Here is a 19,361-nt window from a genome sequence, read left to right as displayed (position 1 = left end):
GACAACGGCAACGCACATATTTTTCTCTACATTACAACATCCCGTGGGAACAACATATACATTAAACAATACAACTACCCCCCCAAAAAAAAATTATATATAATAATAATAATAATTGTCTCAGGTAATTTACACATTTCTTTCTATAGAATAAAGTCATATGAACTGAAAAAAGAACGAATCACTTTAGGAAGTGATTCGTTCATTCGTTCACTGAAAACATTACGTTCCTTTGAACGAATCGTTCACTCACGAGCCAACACTACCCTGGTGACAGTCGGCATTCTACTCGAGTCACAAGCGATGGAGTAAATCACACCAAAAAGAAGCATGGAGCCCACGGGAGAAAAAACGAGCGGAGAAGTTGACATCTATCGCGACACATGGGTCCGCTTCCTTGGTATGTAACATTTGTTATTTTTTCCTTCCCCGGAGCTGACTTGAAGCAAACGCGGGAATGAGGCAAGGGAACAGGGTCACCCTGGAGCTGCTAGCTTGCTCGGTAGCTAACTCGGGGCGGCGAGGAACAGCTGTTATTAAAAATGGCTGTTTATCACAAATGTGGCCGTCGAGGACACTGCGTGCCACAAAGTGCAACGACAAACACTTTTTATTTGCATTGACGCTTTATCCGACCTTGTGCAATTTGCGAGTTGTAGGTGTGAACAGCTCAGTCAGACCAAAGTAGTTGAGCAAGTTGAGGCAGTGACTAACAAGGAGTCATCAACTCATGAGCGTGTATCACTTTTGATCTGTATACTTAACTGTGGCAACAAGTCTGCTTTTTAAGTCCAGGTTTTGTCCCACTAGTAGGGGAAACCTCAAGGGCATTTTTGCTGCAGCAACGCTTCATGAATCATGAGCATTAGGAATCACTCTAAGACCAACATGCCCCCCCCCCCATTCTTTAGGGTACGCCAACGAGGTAGGGGAGGCCTTCCGTCCGCTGGTGTCGGTGAGCTTGGTTCGGGCCAGCTATGTCGTGGCCACTGCTTACGTCACGGCTGATGCCGTGGACAAAGGGAAGAAAGCAGCGGCGGTGAGTATGAACGGAATGGTGAGTTGCAGGTGACAACCAATCACAGTTCGGCTTGTCACTTGACCAAGCTCAGAAAACAGGTGAGCCGTGATTGTCACCTGAGCAACTCTGATGTCATTTTCAGTCAAGAGAAAGTGGGACCACATCGAACATATTGTAATAAAGATTCTTCTTGGGCTCGTTTCAGGCGCACGGGGATGAGCCGGGCCAGAAGACGCGGGTGGCGACAGCGGTAATGGACACGTTTGTGTGGCAGGCTCTGGCCTCCATCGTCGTCCCGGGCTTCACCATTAACCGTGTGTGCGCCGCCACGCTGTACCTGCTGGGCCGCACTACCAAATTGCCTCTGCCCGTGCGCAAGTGGACAACCACGGCCGTCGGCCTCTCAATCATCCCTTTCATTATCAGCCCTATCGATAGGTATTTTTTCATACATCACTGTCATCAAGAGTTACGGTTAAATCTAAATATTTCAAAATGATGCATAAATTCTGAATGAAAGGAAAAGTCAAGCAAACTTAAAAAAGTATTGCTCAGAACCAACTCTGTCGTTTACCTTGCAGGTCTGTGGACCACCTGCTGGATTCGAGCCTTCGTAAGGTCTACAGCCACAACGAGAAGGAGGAATAAGGAGCGACGAAGCACTTAAAGAGAGCCGTAAAAAAGGGATTTTTATAATAAATCTTGACATTGTACTGTATATAACACTATGCAGGTGTGTTGCTGTAAAATTGTGACTGTCAAGGTCTTTTAATATGATACGGCAGGGAAGCACTTTGCTGTAAGCGTTCATAATGCGGGGTACACACAGACCATTGTTATTTTTGTTTTTTTTGGGGTGTTTTGTCCTTCATCATTCATGTACCTCGCCGTAAGCCATATATTGTTCTGCTTTGACCTACCGTAGTCTGCCACAATAGTTCACTACTTTCATCCTCACAAATTATATTCTTCGGTACTTTACACCTTTTACTCTGCACTTTGGTTTTTATCAAGGTGTTAGTTATGGGAGTCATTGAGCTTTGCACCGGGAATGCAATTTTCCTCCACTTTTGCGATATGGTACTGTAAAAGTGTGGATTTCACACGTATTCATCGCTGCTACGTTGTACGTTAGCATCTCCAAGCACATGGTTACTGTTTGCGGTACTTTTGTTGAATGACAAGCTATGCAAGGGAATAGCGGCCATTACATACAATATTGGGAGTGTTAATTTTTGTGTACTGTTTGCCATGGTAGCAATAACTGTCAATGCTGTTTTACATTTATTGTAATGTTTTGGTGGTGGGGTTGAAAAGGACTAAGGAAAGGGAGACTACAACGAATAATACTCTATATTCATATTCAATGTTAACATTTCAGAGTTTGTGTGGTCGCATGCCACTGATGTAAAGAAATACTGTACAGGTATTTTTTTGGTATTGTTGTTGAGTGTTGGAGATGGGGTACATCTTAGAATATTTTCATATTGCTGACCCACTTGTCAAAGTGAATGTTCCCCTATTGTTTGCAAAACTGGAGGAAAAAAACTGCTGTATGACTTGTGAAATAAATGTAAAAAATAAATAATACAATGATATTTGGGAACGTCAAGTGTTTTTATTTACTGTAAATCAAGGTTTCTCATACCAATAATTTTTCAGCCAAAAATTAAAAGCAGTACAAAACATTTTTGGTTAGGGTATAAAAAGAATTAAAGCACATTGTCTGATGTATTTAACTTTGCTCTACTTGTATAGTGATGCCTCTGGAGCTATTTGCCACAATACAAATATTTAAAAAATATTTAAGAAAAGCTTTGCACACGCAATGTATCAACATAAAATATCCTCCTTTGCAGTCATAGTAAATATCAGTTCTCAAACAGAAATTATTAAATGCATTTTAAATAAAGTTTTAAAGTAATTGACAGGTGAGGCTCAGCGGTATGACAAGTTTGGGGCGAACCAATCTGCTATAGGGGAAATTGGATTGTCAGGAAAATTAATTTGAAGAACTTACTGAATTGATATTTGTTGTATTTACTTGTATTTTTCTGCAATACTCACATAATTTAAAAATCGTTTTGTAAAGGATTTTTGCATGGATTCTACTTCTTAAATATATTTCAAAATCTCACGTACCCTCCTATAGTGCTTCCACTTGGACACGTATTTGAGAACCACTGCTCTCGACTACTGACAACACAGCTCCCAAATCCCATTAACTGTACAAATATTGTCATTTAGAGGATAAAGTTTAGTCTCACCACCGTGCTATTAAGGTTTTTATCGAGTAAAAAAGAAACGTCAAGCTACTGTTCCATATCGACCTGCAGCTGATTCTAATTACCCTATCGTGCATTTAAGGAGAAAGAACGCTAGTTTACGACTCGCACTTCAGTCATGTTGCTTCTTCTTCATTTTGTGTTTTTGGCACTTCTGACAGCAGCAAGAGGTCGTCGAAGTAAGTGTGTTTTGCTCACTTTATTAGATATACTTTTTAGCAATTTTCACGTTTAATTAAACTAGAAAATAATAGATTTCCCCCCCACACACTGTATCCACTGGAAGTTCACCAGGTGTCTTGATAACGACGAGCTGACTTTTAATTTTATTTAGTTTAATTTGAATGTTTAATGGAGAAAGTCACGTAAAAATATTTTTCTATGCGCCCCTAAAACGACATTTTGATTCATAATACGTTTGTGGAATTTGAATTAAGCAGCAAAATCCACCTGTTGTTGTTGACTGGAAATGACGTCACATTCCAACATGTGACAGTCACATGACCAAACTCAGGTGAGCCGTGACGGTCGCTACCTGAACTCTTAGGCACTGTCATTTTCACTCGACGGCAAGAGGCAGCTAACAAACATTACTCAAATGATTCCAGTAAAATATAGTACTGTGCAGATGGTGTTTTTTAAAATTAATTGTTCACTATGAACACACAGACCTGAAGGCACCACCCACTTTATCTACTCTTAGCAAACCTTGTTTCTACATTTAAGGCCTTCCTGATCTACCTATCCTGGGCCAATGGACCTTTTCAGAGGCAAAGTCACAGGATGAAGAACTAGATTCACTTTTTAGAAAGTCCTCTGACGACTACTTGATTGTGATAATACCTGAGACCACAGTGATGACAGATACTGTCACTATAACACCAGACTTAAAGAACCCGATGACAACTACAAGAGAACTGCCATTTCTCAAGGCGCAAGGTAATCTTTAACTTTTGGTTAACCTTCAGTTTTTGGTTAAATTTGCCTGTTTAACATTATTTTGTTGTTGTTGCTTTGGATGTTTCAGATGAGAGAAAATCAAGATCTACAGCGGGGAAGGTGGTTGTGGTGGTGGCCATCTTGCTGGTGTGTATAGCGGGATGTTTGAGCACTGCCTACTACCTGTGTTTCTGGAGAGGTGGTCGTATTCATTACCAACCTCACAGAGTGGAGGCTTGAGTTAATAAAATTGCCTGTGTGACATCATTAAGTATGATCATACTACATAATCTTTTTTTATTTAAATATGAATGCGTCACAGTACAATACGAAACAAAATGTTACAGAACTAGCAAGTACAATTCATTGCAGAAGTTATTCACCCTTGTAGTTTACGCTAATGACCAGCAGATGTCCCTAGTGTTCTTATTTTGTATATCAGCAGCACGTCAAGAGCACAAATTTGACATGTGGGGGGTTACAAACAAACAATTTTGCTTTACAATAGGTTTGAAATTAAATCTGCACTAATGCTTATGTATATAACGCCCCCCCCAAATGACCTACTCGTATTTAATTGGCGTAAGTAAATTAATCCTAAAGTTAAGCAAGCAAATTCCCATCAAGTCTGCCACTATATTCCCGAATCCCCCTTTAAGCAATATCAGGTGGCATTGGGGGGCGCTTGTGAATTGAATTAACCCCCCCCCCCCCCTCCTGTGATAGATGGGCCTGTTCGCAGGGGGCTGCAAAATGGAGCCATTGTTCATGTGTCACTCCGATTGTCACGTCCCTCTATGATTGGTGCCTGCCTGGTGAAGGCCACAAGTGGATGAAAGACCTCCCTCTCTCCTCCTTATTCTTCTCACTTGTCTCTAATGCCCCCCCCGCCATGTCCAAGTCCTTAATTCTATTGCTTCCACCCACCACAACTCTTTTTCTTTTTTTATCAAGCTAGATTCACAGAAATGCGTCTTAGTACAAACAAGTAAATGTGTGTTTTTTGGTTTTTAACTCTATTCTATAGACGCAGATGTCAATGTGAAGTTCTCAAGGGTGATTATCATTCATAAATAGTTCTCAGTGTTTGTTGCCTGCTGGGTTACAAGTGTTTACAAAAAGGTTCTCCTCAGGCTGCGCTGACTGAATTGGGTCAGAATTTTCTCAGTTGCCCCATCAAAACAATGGAGGAAGTTGTGAAATAAAAAGGCATCTAGTAGCCTTATGATGTTGAATGAGGCAACAGAAATTGTATTAAAAATGCGATTATTTACTTTTGATTTCACAATTTTTATATAGTTAAGCCAACAAACTTACTATGTTGTATAGACTTCAATAAGAATATTTATTCATAAAACATCTTTAATTATGACACTGAAGACGTAATGCTTCATACTTTAAGATTTGTTTTCAGTAATTGTGTGTGAAAAATAATTTAATTCAAACCATCAAAATCTTGTCAGGGTTATTTAGCTTGATCTTTTTTTAATTTCAGGAAAAAAATGACTGTTTCAGCAAATGCTACAGATGACATACAACAAATTGCATTAATTTGCCACAATGAACTGAAAGAGTAAAAATGTCAGCGTCTTAAAAATAATTAATTGGACGCAATCATTAGTTATGGTCAATTGATAGTAATTGTATTCTGCCACTATTGTGGATTCGACATTGCTCTCCTCAGACGGCTACAAACAAGTAAACACACAAACGCACAATGACCCCCCCCCCCCCCTCGGACCCCTCACACTTTGAGTGAAGGACCCTGTTTGTCGAAAGGCCATTTTGAGGGCACCAACTGAAATGTTTAACGCTTGCCGGTAGATTTATGGAGGTCAGCCCAAGGCTAGGTTTTGAGAAGGAGAAGACAAGGCTGTACCTTTTGGATTGATTTCACACCCTCGGAGGAGGAGGGGGAAAAAAAACACCATCATGCCACATTAAAACACAAAGGAAAACGTAGCAGGTCCGTGCGAGAAGAAGCCACGGCGCGATGGCGTCAGGGAGCATTCTGCTGATAAATAGGTCTGTGAAAGACAAAGGGGCTGGCAGACACGTGCAGGGTTGGGCATGTAGTATCCATTTCTCTGCACAGGAGAGGCGGGAAATTGCCTCTTTAAAAAATGAGTATTGCTAGTGTGAATGAAGCACAATGTGATATTTGCCCCCCCCCCATCCTAAATTTAGTCGAAGTATAGAAATATAGTAATAGAAGTATTTTGTCTTTGGCATTTTACATTTTAGGAAGTATGTGGGCCTATGTGGCCCCCTAAGTAGACTGAAAAAAAACCCGGGCCCCTCCACCATTGAAGTTGCCTCTACCTGATATATGATAAATGAATATGAATGATATTACAATACCAATAAAATAAAAGGATCAGAGGCTTGGAGAACACATGACTCATATCAACAATGTTATTAAATTAATTTTGCCAATCACAGCGCCGCAATCTGGGAAGTGAGCGATGCCTTGAAAACAGCAACATGACAGTTCTTTATCATGATTTGATGCTTGACGCTTGTCATCCAGCTCTGTGTGCTCCGGCGCTCTCTCTTTGTGCCATGAATTAGAGGCAACATGAAAACGGAGCAGACCTTCAGCAATACATAATGTATGAGCAGCTCCAAGGCTCCAGCTGAATTCTGTTCAGGTGGCATCGGAGGGTGCAGCCGAGCGGAAACGTCGGCCGGTCACTTAGTGAGTGTCGCGTGTGGTAATCTCTTCGCACGGAAGCTCGGACCATGGCGGTCCGACGTACAAGCAATGTTCATGTTGTCAAAATGCTATTTGGTTTGTAAATTAATTTGGGTTTCACACTGGATTTAATAGAGTTTATAGTATCATTGATTAACATCCAGTGCCGTGTAAAAGGGGGGCCAATGTGCTGGAGGTCCACCTGAGAGGTTATACAAAAATGACCCATAATTTCCCCCCCCTCCCCTCCAACACACTTTAAATTCAATAAAGCACAATTTTTAAAGTGTTCCTTAGCACACATCCTCAAAAAAAAAAAATTCCATTGCTTATGTTCATTCATGTTTTTTGCTTTCCAGGGCCTGAACTTTTGTGGTATGTGGAAACGGACCTCCCGGAGACACCTCAAACTGTAAGTGTCAAATCCTTTTGATTTGTGTTTCGCATCATTTTCTGCATTGTAAATAACTAAATGCTATCATGTGTTTGAATATCATACAACTTTGACAAAGCTGGGGATCGGCTGTTGAAATATGTGTAATACCGCAAATCATAGTGACAGAAGGAAGCTTTTTTTTTGTGAGTCGTACCTTCCTGTGTGTGCAACGACTGTAATACCTCGTCTGTCTGCTCGACCACGCCCTCTGGGAGCTATGATTCATCCCCCCCTCATGCACTAGTTTCACATGCAATGACAAATCGCAGCCAAACTCGATGAGACGCAATATAATCATACTTAACGTCCTTTTTTCTTTATTTATTTTCTTTAACAGTGACTATTTTTGTCGTAGCAAATAGACATTGTGTATAGTGTGTGGTGTTGCGGTTTGCTGCTTGGGAGTGCACACCGTGACATCTGGGTTGATTCACTCCGGCAGCGTTGTGTTGTGATGGTGCTTGTGCGGCATATTGATTTCAGCGTGACTTAGAGATGTCTTTGTAATGTGACTACACAGATGGCAAATGACTACAATAGCAGAAGAAGAATGCCGCATGTCTTTGTTGTTTTTTTTCCCACCTTCAGTTTGGAATCATGACTAGCTGTCAATTTTGCACTTGGAATTTTATGGCGTATAGTTTGTTCAGTTTCCCTCTCTCTCTATATATATAAAAAACACACACACAATGTAACAAAAATATTTGGATGGAAACATGGATAGCTCAAAGGACAATCTGTCTTAAAAAATCAAATTTGGTCCTTGCGCCGCAAGTTTGCCCACCCCTTGTAGTTTTCCAACTCATTGCATGAAGATGTTTTAGTTCGGACTAAGTGTTGAGAAAAAAAAAAAAAAAACAGAGCCACTGTGAAGTAACTGCGGACTGTAGTGGCACGCCAAGCCCCTTGCCCTAAATGCGGAGTTGTGATTATTCAATTCAGGATCTAGAAACCTGACAGGAATGACAAATAGTAAGCGCGCTGACCAAAAGCAAGGAGACGTCTACCTTAGAAAATAATAACAACGAAGTTCGGCCCTTCTCAAGAATAATAAAACAACAACAACAACAACAAAGTTTAGACCTGCAGACGTTCCTGTGATTTAAAGTCTCTCTCTCACTCTGCCACTACTATAACTTTGCCGGCTGCCATGATGGATGAGGCGGTGTCAGCCCATGTTCATTATAATGCACACCATCTATTCTCCTCAGCCATACTCTGCCGCGCTCCAGGAAATGCCAGTGAGGTAGTAGCGCACTTGCACAAAGAGGAGCAAAGCCCTCATCTGATATCACGGCCAGACTTTGCTGCTTTGCTTTGCTGTGTGTTAACTTAGCACCCAGTGAGCCATCAATCACTGATGAAGATACCCCACTTGGATAACTGCTATTTGTGTGTGCGGTGAGGAGGGGGGGGGCACAGTATGACTGATGAACACCCTTCAGTGTCCACACGAGCATATTCCCTTGAAATATACTCGCCCTGAATCATTAATGAGCACTCCCGCAGTTAACGGTGTGCAAAAACATGAAGAGAAACACGAAGTGGGAGTGCTTCTCGTACTTCTCGTGCTCGCCACATCAATGTGATCGTCTCATCTGGCTGCGAGACGTATTAAATACGCAAATGACGACCCTTCCTAACTCCTTAGGGATATTTAGCGTGTATTTTGATTATAAACACAAGCAATGAATTATTCTGTAGTACAATAAATGTCAGGTTTACTATGCATGCATAATAATAATAATTAATAATAGAAAAATACTCACATATATTCTTTATCCTCTGCCGAAAATGACCAAAATTATTGTGACTTACTAAACGGACTACTGTACATCTTTTCTTCCACACACACAGACGTAGTATATAGTATATACATGTCAAGTCAGCGGGGGCCCGATGAAAGGAAACGTGACATATGGAAACAGATTCACTCAAACCGATCTGAATCTCATCTATCAGCGCCAAGTGTACCAAACCGTGTGTGCCACTATCTCCTTTTTTTTCTCCTCATAAAGCCTTTAAGGATCTATCGGACAAAAAAGGTTATCCGAATGACTTGTGGCTCATTCCTGGAGCGGAGGGATCAATAACCGCCAGGCTAAGTCCCCTGCTCATCCATCTGATGCTTATCTTTCCCCAGCAGCTTCAGGAGGAAGCGCTGGACTTTCAGGCCCCCCACCCCTCCAACCCCTTTCCTCCCTTCTGTGGCACGGTTGCAACAACATGCGCTCTCATGCATAAAGCACTGTTAAATGATTCATGTCAGAACCGCACCAGTATCATCGGACGCCTTCGTTATATCACCGGAGAAGCGAGTCTGTTGCCCCCACTAAGTCGCGTGGCGCCAAAGTAAGGAATGGCCTATAAATAGCTCGGCTAGATTTACACATAAAGGTAACAGAAAGGATGGAGCGTCGGGGCTCGGAGGAAGCGATTAATTATAAAGCAGAAATCAAAACGCTGACATGTTGTGCGTGAATGATCGCACTGCTTGTCAAAAGTGTCTGAGAAAGAATGTAAATTCCCCCCCAAAGTGTCATCTTAGGAAATTTGCCACAATCGGCCTTGATCTGCCGACGCTTTTAAATGATTGTCACTTAAAATCAGATTTGAATAGCCGCTATAGTCAAGTAAAGCCTGTCTGGTTTGTCACTCACTTGATGACTAATTCAAAGGCTAGCTATAAAAACTGTCTCTGGCGTAACAGCGTGATCATTTCCATTTCGGAAAAGACATCACGGAGGGATTTCACTTTTTAATAATCATCCGACAGTTTGGTGGCATTGACGTAAGCTAACTGTACTGTTGATAGTCGGAAGCACGGGAGCGGTCTCATTACGTTCCAATGCAAACACACCGACTGTAAAGCGGTATGATAAGTGCTCCTAATAAATGATTAAATAGGGAGCACATATTGGATGGGAAGACTCCATTTGCGTCGACAAACTGTTCTTTTCTTCTTATATACATACATATATATATATATATATATATATATATATATATATATATATATATATATATATATATATATATATATATATATATATATATATATATATATGCATGCGTGTGTGTGTGTATTTATTATGTATCTATGTGCACGTGTTTATATATGTCCGTATATATGTATGTATATATACACATATATATGTATATATTTATGTATACTATATATAATAATATATAAGATATATGTATGATATAATATATATATTTTTTTTATATTCGAGATAAGACTTTGGATAAAAAGAAATTTATTTTTCAGGAAGCAGTTGCATATTTATCGAGATAAAAGGCATAATATAACAATATCATGTGCATATTTTTTAGACACTGAATATGATTAGTATTATAATTATTATTATTTATTGTTATTATCTATCCATTATCCGAACATTATCCTTATTATTGAATGTGCTACATTCAGTCCGCTGCTGTACACCACTTGCATTATGCAAACATGCATGTAAGGACAGCAGCCCAAATATGTATATTGTATCAAATGACTATTTATACTAATAATCGAGAAGGTGACACACACAGTGGCTCTTTGCAGCTGTGCAAGATGTAATCCCACACTTGGATCACGTGGGTCGCTTGTGTGCGCGTGCGTGTCGTGGGTGGGGGGTGATTGTGGGGTGGGGGTGATCGGGTAGGGGGGGGGTGGTCAAATGGGAAAGGCGAGTCTCTTGTTGTGAGACGACCGCCATTACATTGCCGCGCGTAAGGGGGGGGGCGGGCGGGCGTGTGTTGGGGGGTTTGTCTTGGATGTTACGTTGAACGAGCGTGCGCGCGCAGACCCCACGACCGCCCCCCTCCCTTCCCCTCCACACCAGCACCTCTTATTTACCAACCTCAATGACATGATCACATAGCGAGGACGCCAAATCCACGCGAGAGCGAGCATTTTTTTTTTTAACTCACGCGCACACACAATAAAACGTGCAAGAAATCGGTGCTTTTTCTTTGCTTGCTCTTTGCATGTGCGTGAGTGCGTGCGCGCGCGCGTGTGTGTGCGGCAGCGAGAGGACGTGTCGTAATGATATAAAACTGAAAGGAAGGAAGGAAGGATTTTTTTTCACGCGCACACACAGAAGGCTGCTTGTCGCTTTCCTGCCGCTGGAGTAAGAATAGTTTCTCTCCGTTTTCGGACGATCGTGGATTGTGCCCCACTTTTGTCCCCTCAGGAAGAGTCGAGGGGACGCGAGGAAGCGCCGTTTGGGATTGTTGTTGCTGTTTCTTTTTTCATCTGGAAGAGAATCTCCATCGGTTTCCTGAATAGAGAAGCAACAGAGGGATTAAAACATTCCTGGCCGGGTTACATTGTGCGCTGTGCTAAGAAAGGCGGCTATAAATAGCCCCCTGCGCGATTCTCATAAACTATCACAAGTGGTGCATGGGATCGTGAAGAATCACACGCGTGTAAAAATCACACTTGTGTTTGTTTTTTCCCTTGAATTCAGAAGTTTTCCCCCCCCTTTTTTTGGGCGTGCGTGCGGTCGTCGGTGCGTTGCGGCGATGGATTATTATTCCGATTATCACTACGATGTTCGTCTCAGACTGATCTTCTCCAAATGGCGTGGATGTGTCCGCCTGACCTGGATTGGAATCGTGTTTTGATCCCCTTGTGTGGATTATTTTCAATTTGACCATGGGCTCATCGTGCACTTCTTCTCTGTGAATACGCCCCATTATTTGCTTCTCTTATTTATCCGGACCTCTTGTGAGGTTTTACGATCGTCCCCCTCCCCTTCTCCTCGCTGTGTGTTTGTGTGGAGTGGACCCCACTTCAGGGACGGGACCCCCACTCTATGTGTCAGCCCCTTGGGGTGTTGATGTAGGATTTCGACATGCCTAACGCTGAGGAGGCAAAGCTGGGAGCATTATGACGACAACGACGAACTGGGTGGCGAACGGGGCAAGCCTTGAGGACTGCCACTCCAACATCTTCTCCCTGGTAGGACATGCAAACAATTGATTGGCTCGCTTTACGACGCAAAGTTCCACCCGAAATGTCGTGAATGCAAAAGATTGGCTTTAGCTTCTAAGATGAAGAACCCTCGTGGTGTCCTGGAGGTGCCCCTTGTAATGGCCCCTGGTACCCCCCAAAATCCAGCTATAGCAGTGGAAAAAAAATATTTTTTTCCCATATAAATAATACAGTGCTGAGCATAAATAAGAAAAAAAAGGCATAACTTGAAATGACTTTAAACCTCATGGTAGCTCCTTGTTGTCCTCGTACCTCACTGACAAACAATTATTTTGATATACAATGCACAGCGAATTATGAAGAACCCAAAATGGATTGACAGTTTACCGGGGGTGACCCTTCCTATTTATTTGATCCCTAGCACCTCAGAAATCCTGCTACAGCCCTGCAAAATTATATTTTGACATATAATACGGATATGAACATAGTCTAAATCAAAGAATAATTTGACACCTTATATCATGATTTGGTTTTATATACAATACAGAGAAAGGAATAAAAAATGGAGTCCTGGGGGGGATGCCCCTTCTTTCTGTACCGCCTCCCCAAACCGCATGACGTTTACTGGACAGTATTATGGATCCTGCACCCTTAAAACCTCTGGGTCAGAAATGACCTAAATATTTGTGTAACCCTTTGTGTCCCTAAAGTTGGAACAACCCAGTGAGTAGTTTTTGTAGACCAGCTGGGCTGGGTTATGGGTGTGACCTTGCTCGTTGGGGTGGGATTGTATTCCACAAAATGGGTTCAATGGGATTTTGCTGCAGGGTTAATCCAACGTGACCCCCTCCAAAAATGGTCCAAAGTATAATTGGTTCTAATTGATAATTATTTCGTCAACGTCAATTTGTTGAATTTAGCAGTGTATTCATTGAATTAATTTTTAACCCCCTTTGTGATCTAATGATGCTGCACAGCCTTAAAAATGCAGGCTAAAAAAAAAAATGTTAAAAAAATAAAAAATTGGACTGACCCTACTACTTGGATTTTTTTGTATCTAATCCAATTTACAAAAATTGCAGAAAGTTTGCTCAAATTGACCCAAGTAGCGGGTCAGTCCAATGTTTTTTTTTATTTAATCCAAATTTAGATATGTTTGACCCTGCAGTTTTAAGAGTTTATGATTAGTCCATCCTTCATCACAGCAAGTTGAGATCTTAACTGCATTTGATGATTCACTTCCTGGCATATGTCAAAGATGACAGTCTGAATGAATTATGAAAACCTGAGCGCTTTCACATGCCAGATATTGACGTTCACTTTTGATGGTCCCGGAGGCGTTCATTAAACAACGTTTATTTATTAATTTTTTTGGGTCGCAGAATGCCACTGGGGAGGGCTCTTTCTAATCCAATTTTTGTAAGCCAGTCATTATACAAACAACAGCGAGCACAATACAAAATTGGAAATACCTGATTGAGTGCATACATCGCTGTCAACCTTATTAATAAACATGTTATTCAATTAATAATGCACAGGCACGATAGGGGCGATATATTCATTAGAGTCCAAGAGCCACATCAATAAGTAAAGCTTAGCATGTGAGGCTAAAAACGCTTATAATGGAGTAAAACACACCTCCTAATAATGCTCATGTGGAGGGTGAAGGACACCCCCCCCTCCCCTTCCACCACAGCATCATCCCCTTTTTAAATAAATCCTCTCAGTCTCCAATGCCAAGCGGCGGATGCCCCTCAAATATTTCTCCCAGGCATAATGATTTCCTCATCTTCAATATTGTAATGTGTCAAGCTACACAAACGGCTTACCAGCTCATAAATCAGAGCACGGTGCCAGGCGAGGAGCAGTCGAAAGCTTTTTGCTCCTCCTCCTCCTCCCATCAACCTTCCAGATAAAAGCTGATAAAATGTTAATGTTGCCCTCACAAAGATTGGCTGAGAGGAATTTTCTGACAGGCGGCGACACGCACGGCAGATAGGCTTTGAGGTGAAATTTGGCGACTTTGTCAGGAGGCCAGTGCCGTGTTTGGCACCACCTACCGCCCCCTCTTTCCCCCCCCCCAAAAAAAGCACCATGTTAACTGTCCAACTCCCCGAGGGCAGCCAAGTGGAAAGGCATGCGGTAGACTGGAGCTCCTGCTTTGGCTTCAGACGACAACATCCAAGTCCCCAGCCAAGTCTTTCGGCTGGTGACCATCAAAACCGTAGGCCCGGACCTGAGCGGGGGTCATAGGTCGATAGTGCTTTGAGAGGTCTCGTGGCTACCAAACTGGTCTCTCTGATGGCTTCGTTGTTGTGATGTTGGTGGACGTAATATTCCTTGTTGTTGAGTCGTCACCGCAGTGTCTCATACTAATGTTATAGAAATATTTTCATTATTTTCTTTGTTTTGCACCGTTGGTAACATTTCAGTCACCTTATTTAGCCCCACCTTGTATAACAGTGCAACCACAATACTTAGCTGTCAAAACAAAGCATTGTCGTCATAGATGAGTTTGCAAGATTCAATTGTGCAAGCGCAATCTCGGCAAGTGATGCGACGCTAACAAATGAAGCGCGCAGTTCAGAAGAAACTAACCAGAAGTTGACTGACTGCACATGTGATTGAGCTGTGGTCATTTCCTGCATTTTCTTTTGCAATCACTTTGCTATTGTTTGAACTTTTGTTTGGAAAGAAGCGGTGATTGTTTGCTGAATGAGATATTGTACCTTAGAAAGATTCTTTTGGTTTCTGATGACTTCTACGCTCTTTTATTTAACTCGTTTAACTGCAGTTGAAATCTTAACTGATCTCGGATCTTATAAGGCAGAAAAAAAACAGGAACAGCACCCACTTGGAGGAACGTGATTCAGGCAGCATCACGTACTTTTTTTTTTTTTTTAAAGCCACTTTTTTGTTTCAAAAGTACTTTTAAAATTAGCATCGTCAGTTATTAAAAAAAAATAAAAATTTGGGTCCCACTGATCCAAGTAGCAATAATATTTTTGACTCAACATTTTTTTTTTTTTGGGGACAGAATGAAACTTTTTATATTTATATTCCAATATAAAATAGTAGTTTAGTGGACCTCTTCTTTTTTTCTTTTTTTTTCTTTTTTAGTACCAACTGGGCATTACTTGACCTATGTTGGAACATAAAAAAGGTCTTGGCTAAGCAGTCTGACAACCTGTTTTACTGCATTCCTCCATGCGCTAACCTTGTCCCTCTCACTGATTTACTGCACCTCGCATCATTATCACGAAAAAAAAGAAGTATAGGGAGGGAAAACAAGAGGAAGATGTGATGGCACTTCACAAGGCGCCTGACCGTCATGAGCCGTCCATCAGCGACGACGCATCGGTGCAGCACGTCTAACCGCAAAACAACTATGCCGCGTTCCCGTGATTCTCCATCTGTGACGGGACGCAAACGAGCCCCGTGTAGGACGTGAGCTGGCTGGCGACGGAGGAGGGGAAAGGGCGGAGGACGAGACGAAGGGTGGGGGAATGTTTTTTAGCTCTGACACAGAGGAAAAAAAAAGAGAGAGAGAGAGAGAGTGAGCAGGGCTGAGGGACTGCAGTGGAATCTGTTTTCATTTTAGGAAAGTATTATGACTGATGTGCATTTCCTGACTGCTGGCCTCAGCCCCCGTTTGAGCGAGCGAGCGAGCGAGTCAGACGGAGGGAGAGAAAATTAAAGAGCGAAGGAGCATAATGAGAAGGGAGGGTGCAGAGGCAGCGAGAACAGTCATCTGGCTGTGGACATGTGCAGCTTATTGTAACAGTGACTCAAGCTAAGCAAAGGCAGAGACTATAAAAAAAGAAAAGCAACACACAGGAAGCCTCCAGTGTGTTCTTTGTACACTCGCCGGCCACTAAATTAGGTACACCTGCACAATCTAAAGCAATTTCCAACCCTTTCTTGAGCCAAGGCACGTATGTAATCACTGTAAGATTTGTGTTGGATGTTTGCCTTTAAGGGGCGTGGCCTAATGAGTCATGGCAGTTCCTGGCGCATATTCTCAATGTGTAGTTTTGCGTTTGACCCGGGGTCAGAGACTGTGGCTCTCCTTGCCCATTAAAATACAGCGGCCCCTTATTATTGATAATAGAATAACAAAATTCACTCAAGTCATAAAAAATAAATCATTTTTTTCAAACGATAGGGGAAAATAAAAGTGGTTAGGTGAATCATTTTTAGATATTGGCTCGCTCTTCATGTGCAGGTGGTCGTAACGCTGCGTCCGTACCCCGGAGACAACCTTCAAACATTCGTCGTGTAGCGCGCACATAAACACGACGGAGATTGAAGGCACCCACATGGCCACGCAAGCATGCAGTATGTATCTCATATTGGAAACGCACTAAATCTGCCAGCTACACTTGCACATGCACACAGTATATATGTTTTATGGACTTGAAGGGACGCTGGAGGGGAGGGGGGGTGTTGTGAAAACATCCCCGCCAAGGACGCCAGCTTGTGCAAACACAGGTAGAATGCCGACTCTTTAATTAGAGGACGTCTTGTGTCCCCCCTCAACGGGCGAGGAGTGCACCACTGGTAATTAAAGTGTCCTCGAGTGGAGGTCTAATGTGATCAACTAAGAGCCGCTCATTAGCACAAACTGTATTCCAATAGAGATCCCGCCTTTATAATAATGATGTGATGGTCCGGCCCAGAAATAAAGTGCTAAGCTATGCAGCTGTGGGAGCGCCATTAAGCGCGGCGTCTTGATTTATAGCGGACGAGGCGCGGCGGCTTGTAAGGAGACGCAGGTGATCAGCAGCGGTGTCTTTTTAGCACCAGGTTGTTTGTGTTTGCCTTTTTATTAATAGGACTCGCACGGATAAGCACGGGAGAGCGTCGACCGGCAAAGTTTCAAGTCAGACGAGAGAGAGAGTATAATCGGCGTATTTCGAGAATTTTCACAGTTCGGCACCGGTGGATTTCTTTTCATTATTTAAATTTTATATTTAAAATTTTTAATTTGCTTTTGTTTTATATTGGAGCCAAAAAATGGCCAATTTTTGCAGATTTAATTTATTTTTACGTATTAAAACATAACATACTTTAATTAAAATATATGCCCACCACCTCCAAAAAAAACCATCCAATTTTTTGCTGATTTTCAGTTGTAAAGAAAAAAAATACTATAGGACAAAATATTGCAAATCAGTCAAAATTTTCTGCCTGTAATTCATTAATTCTTCATTGAAGTTAGGTTAAGGAGCCATTGGAAAGTCAATCGTTTGAGAGCAGACAAATCCATTTCGGCGACCTCTAAATAAGGACAGAACCATTCCAGCTTTTCCGATTCCCTCCTGCGACTCTTCTCCAGCGCCTCCATCTGGTCACTTCCCGTTGGCCCGAGCGCCGTTTTTTTTTTTGCCGACTGTTGACAGCCAGCGTCGGCTTCACCTTGAGTGCCTGTGGTGGTGCCTCTCACTAATCTGGCCCCGTCACTTCTACCAAAGCCTTTGTCATCACCGTGGGACTTGACCCCGGCCACGACTGGCTCATGGTAGTGACAAGTGACAACTTACAAATATTAAAGTACTAATGTTTCTTTCTGGTGACTCTGCATGAATCAAATTTATTCTGATTTTTAGCTGGATGTCAGTTCTCAGCTAGGTGCTTCTTACCTTGGCCATGGTGGTTACGGTTTTATTGCTGTTTATTTGCCAAATTACATTTTTGGATGGAGAACCAGTAGAAAATGTGAATCCAGGAATGCATTTTGGATATTTTAATCGCTTGTCCACAGGTTTTTGTTCGGTAATTTTAAGCTAGGTGGTCATTTTTGCCGAGTGCCTCACTTGTAAGTCTTGAATCACAGAGGTGATCTTGCAGAAAGAGGGGACGGGATGCAACCACCGCTGGCTTCCCGAGTTGGTAAACAGGACTAGACGGGGGCAGGGGATTTCGGAGTTCTGTGGCCCGAGTGTCAAATATGTAAGTCCCGCAGTGCCAGCTGTGTTCTATTCTTAGCGCCCGCTAGTGTTGGAGCATGTGCGCCGGGCGACAGGAGGCTGAGCGGGAACGCCGGGTTGGCAGCGAGCGCCGCTAGCTGGCTCCTGGAAAGTTAGCTTGGCAGACGAGCAAAAGACTGGCAGATAGAGTCCTGGATGGTTAGATTAAACACATCATTGTCACGCCGCCGCAGCCTCCGCCGCCCGCCGCTCTTATTTATGACGAATTTAGCTGTTATGTTGCATCAGGGGGATGTTCTTGTTATCTCGGGCAGAGACGCTCCATCTGGCTCAGACGCATCTTCACGGATTATTCTGCCTTCCAATACATTTTCCGCTTTACTTCTGGCAAGCGTGTTACACTTTCATCTCGGTGGGGTTGCTCCTGCGCAACTTCCTGTCGACACTTTTCTAACCGCCGTCTTTATCAGCAAATGATGTTTCCATTACGGTTTTTTTGGGTGGGGTGTCCAAATTTCCAAAAAAACCTTTTCTTGTTATCGTTTTCTTTCAGACCAGGAGCTGTAATTTCCAATCAGCTTTGATTTAAATCTGACACTGAGCATTTAGTACCACTTATACTTAACCTTGAAAATCCCATTTAAAACGCTGATAATCTCAATCCCCAGATCAGATTGTAATTTGTTGTTTTTATGTGCCTGAAAACACGAGGCAGTTTGTTCCCTTGTAATACATTTACTTTATTTGTGTGTGTGGAAAGCAAAACTATAAAAATGTTCATTCATACGGTCAGTATATCGTAAAAACTGATGTAAACAACCAAACAAGCAGCATTTTTATTTTTTGGTGTTCGTGCTCAGTACAAAGCAAAGTACAAACCGCGCGCTTAGTCATTGATTTCGCAGGTGACAAATGTTCAAGCCTCGGCCGAGGCGTCTTTATCTTCGGCCCGATCTTTTAACGACGGAAGCGGCAGCGACAAAGAGAATGAACTTTATTTAAGGGATGTATTCGCGAGCTTGTAAATGGCCACATATTTCCTGCTACCCAAACGGCTCTGCCGGTATCCCACTTGGCCGCCGTCCAGAGCCCACTTAGGTTAAAAGGGCTCCTTTTAGA

The 19,361-nt window shown here is 42.4% G+C and overlaps 2 protein-coding genes across 7 annotated transcripts in view; both read left to right on the top strand.

Annotated features, from left to right (window-relative positions):
- Positions 1 to 230: 230 nt before the first annotated feature.
- On the top strand, positions 231 to 2,619 carry mtfp1 (mitochondrial fission process 1). Its single transcript, XM_049738194.2, has 4 exons — positions 231 to 400; positions 912 to 1,039; positions 1,227 to 1,459; positions 1,603 to 2,619. The coding sequence occupies exons 1-4, from the start codon at positions 331 to 333 to the stop codon at positions 1,667 to 1,669; spliced, it is 498 nt and encodes a 165-aa protein (XP_049594151.1). The 5' UTR covers positions 231 to 330; the 3' UTR covers positions 1,670 to 2,619.
- A 559-nt stretch (positions 2,620 to 3,178) lies between these two features.
- The window catches only part of LOC125979246 (mediator of RNA polymerase II transcription subunit 13-like), a 55,417-nt gene continuing 39,234 nt past the window's right edge, over positions 3,179 to 19,361 (top strand). For 4 of the 6 annotated variants that reach the window (XM_049737252.2, XM_049737251.2, XM_049737250.2 and 1 more), the window contains exon 1: positions 11,249 to 12,339. In XM_049737252.2, coding sequence (XP_049593209.1) covers positions 12,268 to 12,339 — 72 coding nt within the window. In that variant the 5' untranslated portion in view covers positions 11,249 to 12,267. Of the gene's footprint in view, positions 3,486 to 4,032; positions 4,246 to 4,333; positions 4,393 to 7,299; positions 7,353 to 11,247; positions 12,340 to 19,361 lie in introns of those variants that run through there. The other 2 variants (XM_049737253.2, XM_049737247.2) reach the window with 2 other exon arrangements.

The sequence above is a fragment of the Syngnathus scovelli genome, chromosome 13 (genome assembly GCF_024217435.2).
Source record: "Syngnathus scovelli strain Florida chromosome 13, RoL_Ssco_1.2, whole genome shotgun sequence".
In the NCBI taxonomy this organism is placed as follows: domain Eukaryota; kingdom Metazoa; phylum Chordata; class Actinopteri; order Syngnathiformes; family Syngnathidae; genus Syngnathus; species Syngnathus scovelli.
The sequence above is the reverse complement of the archived record's forward strand: the minus strand, read 5'-3'. Positions and strand labels throughout refer to the sequence as shown.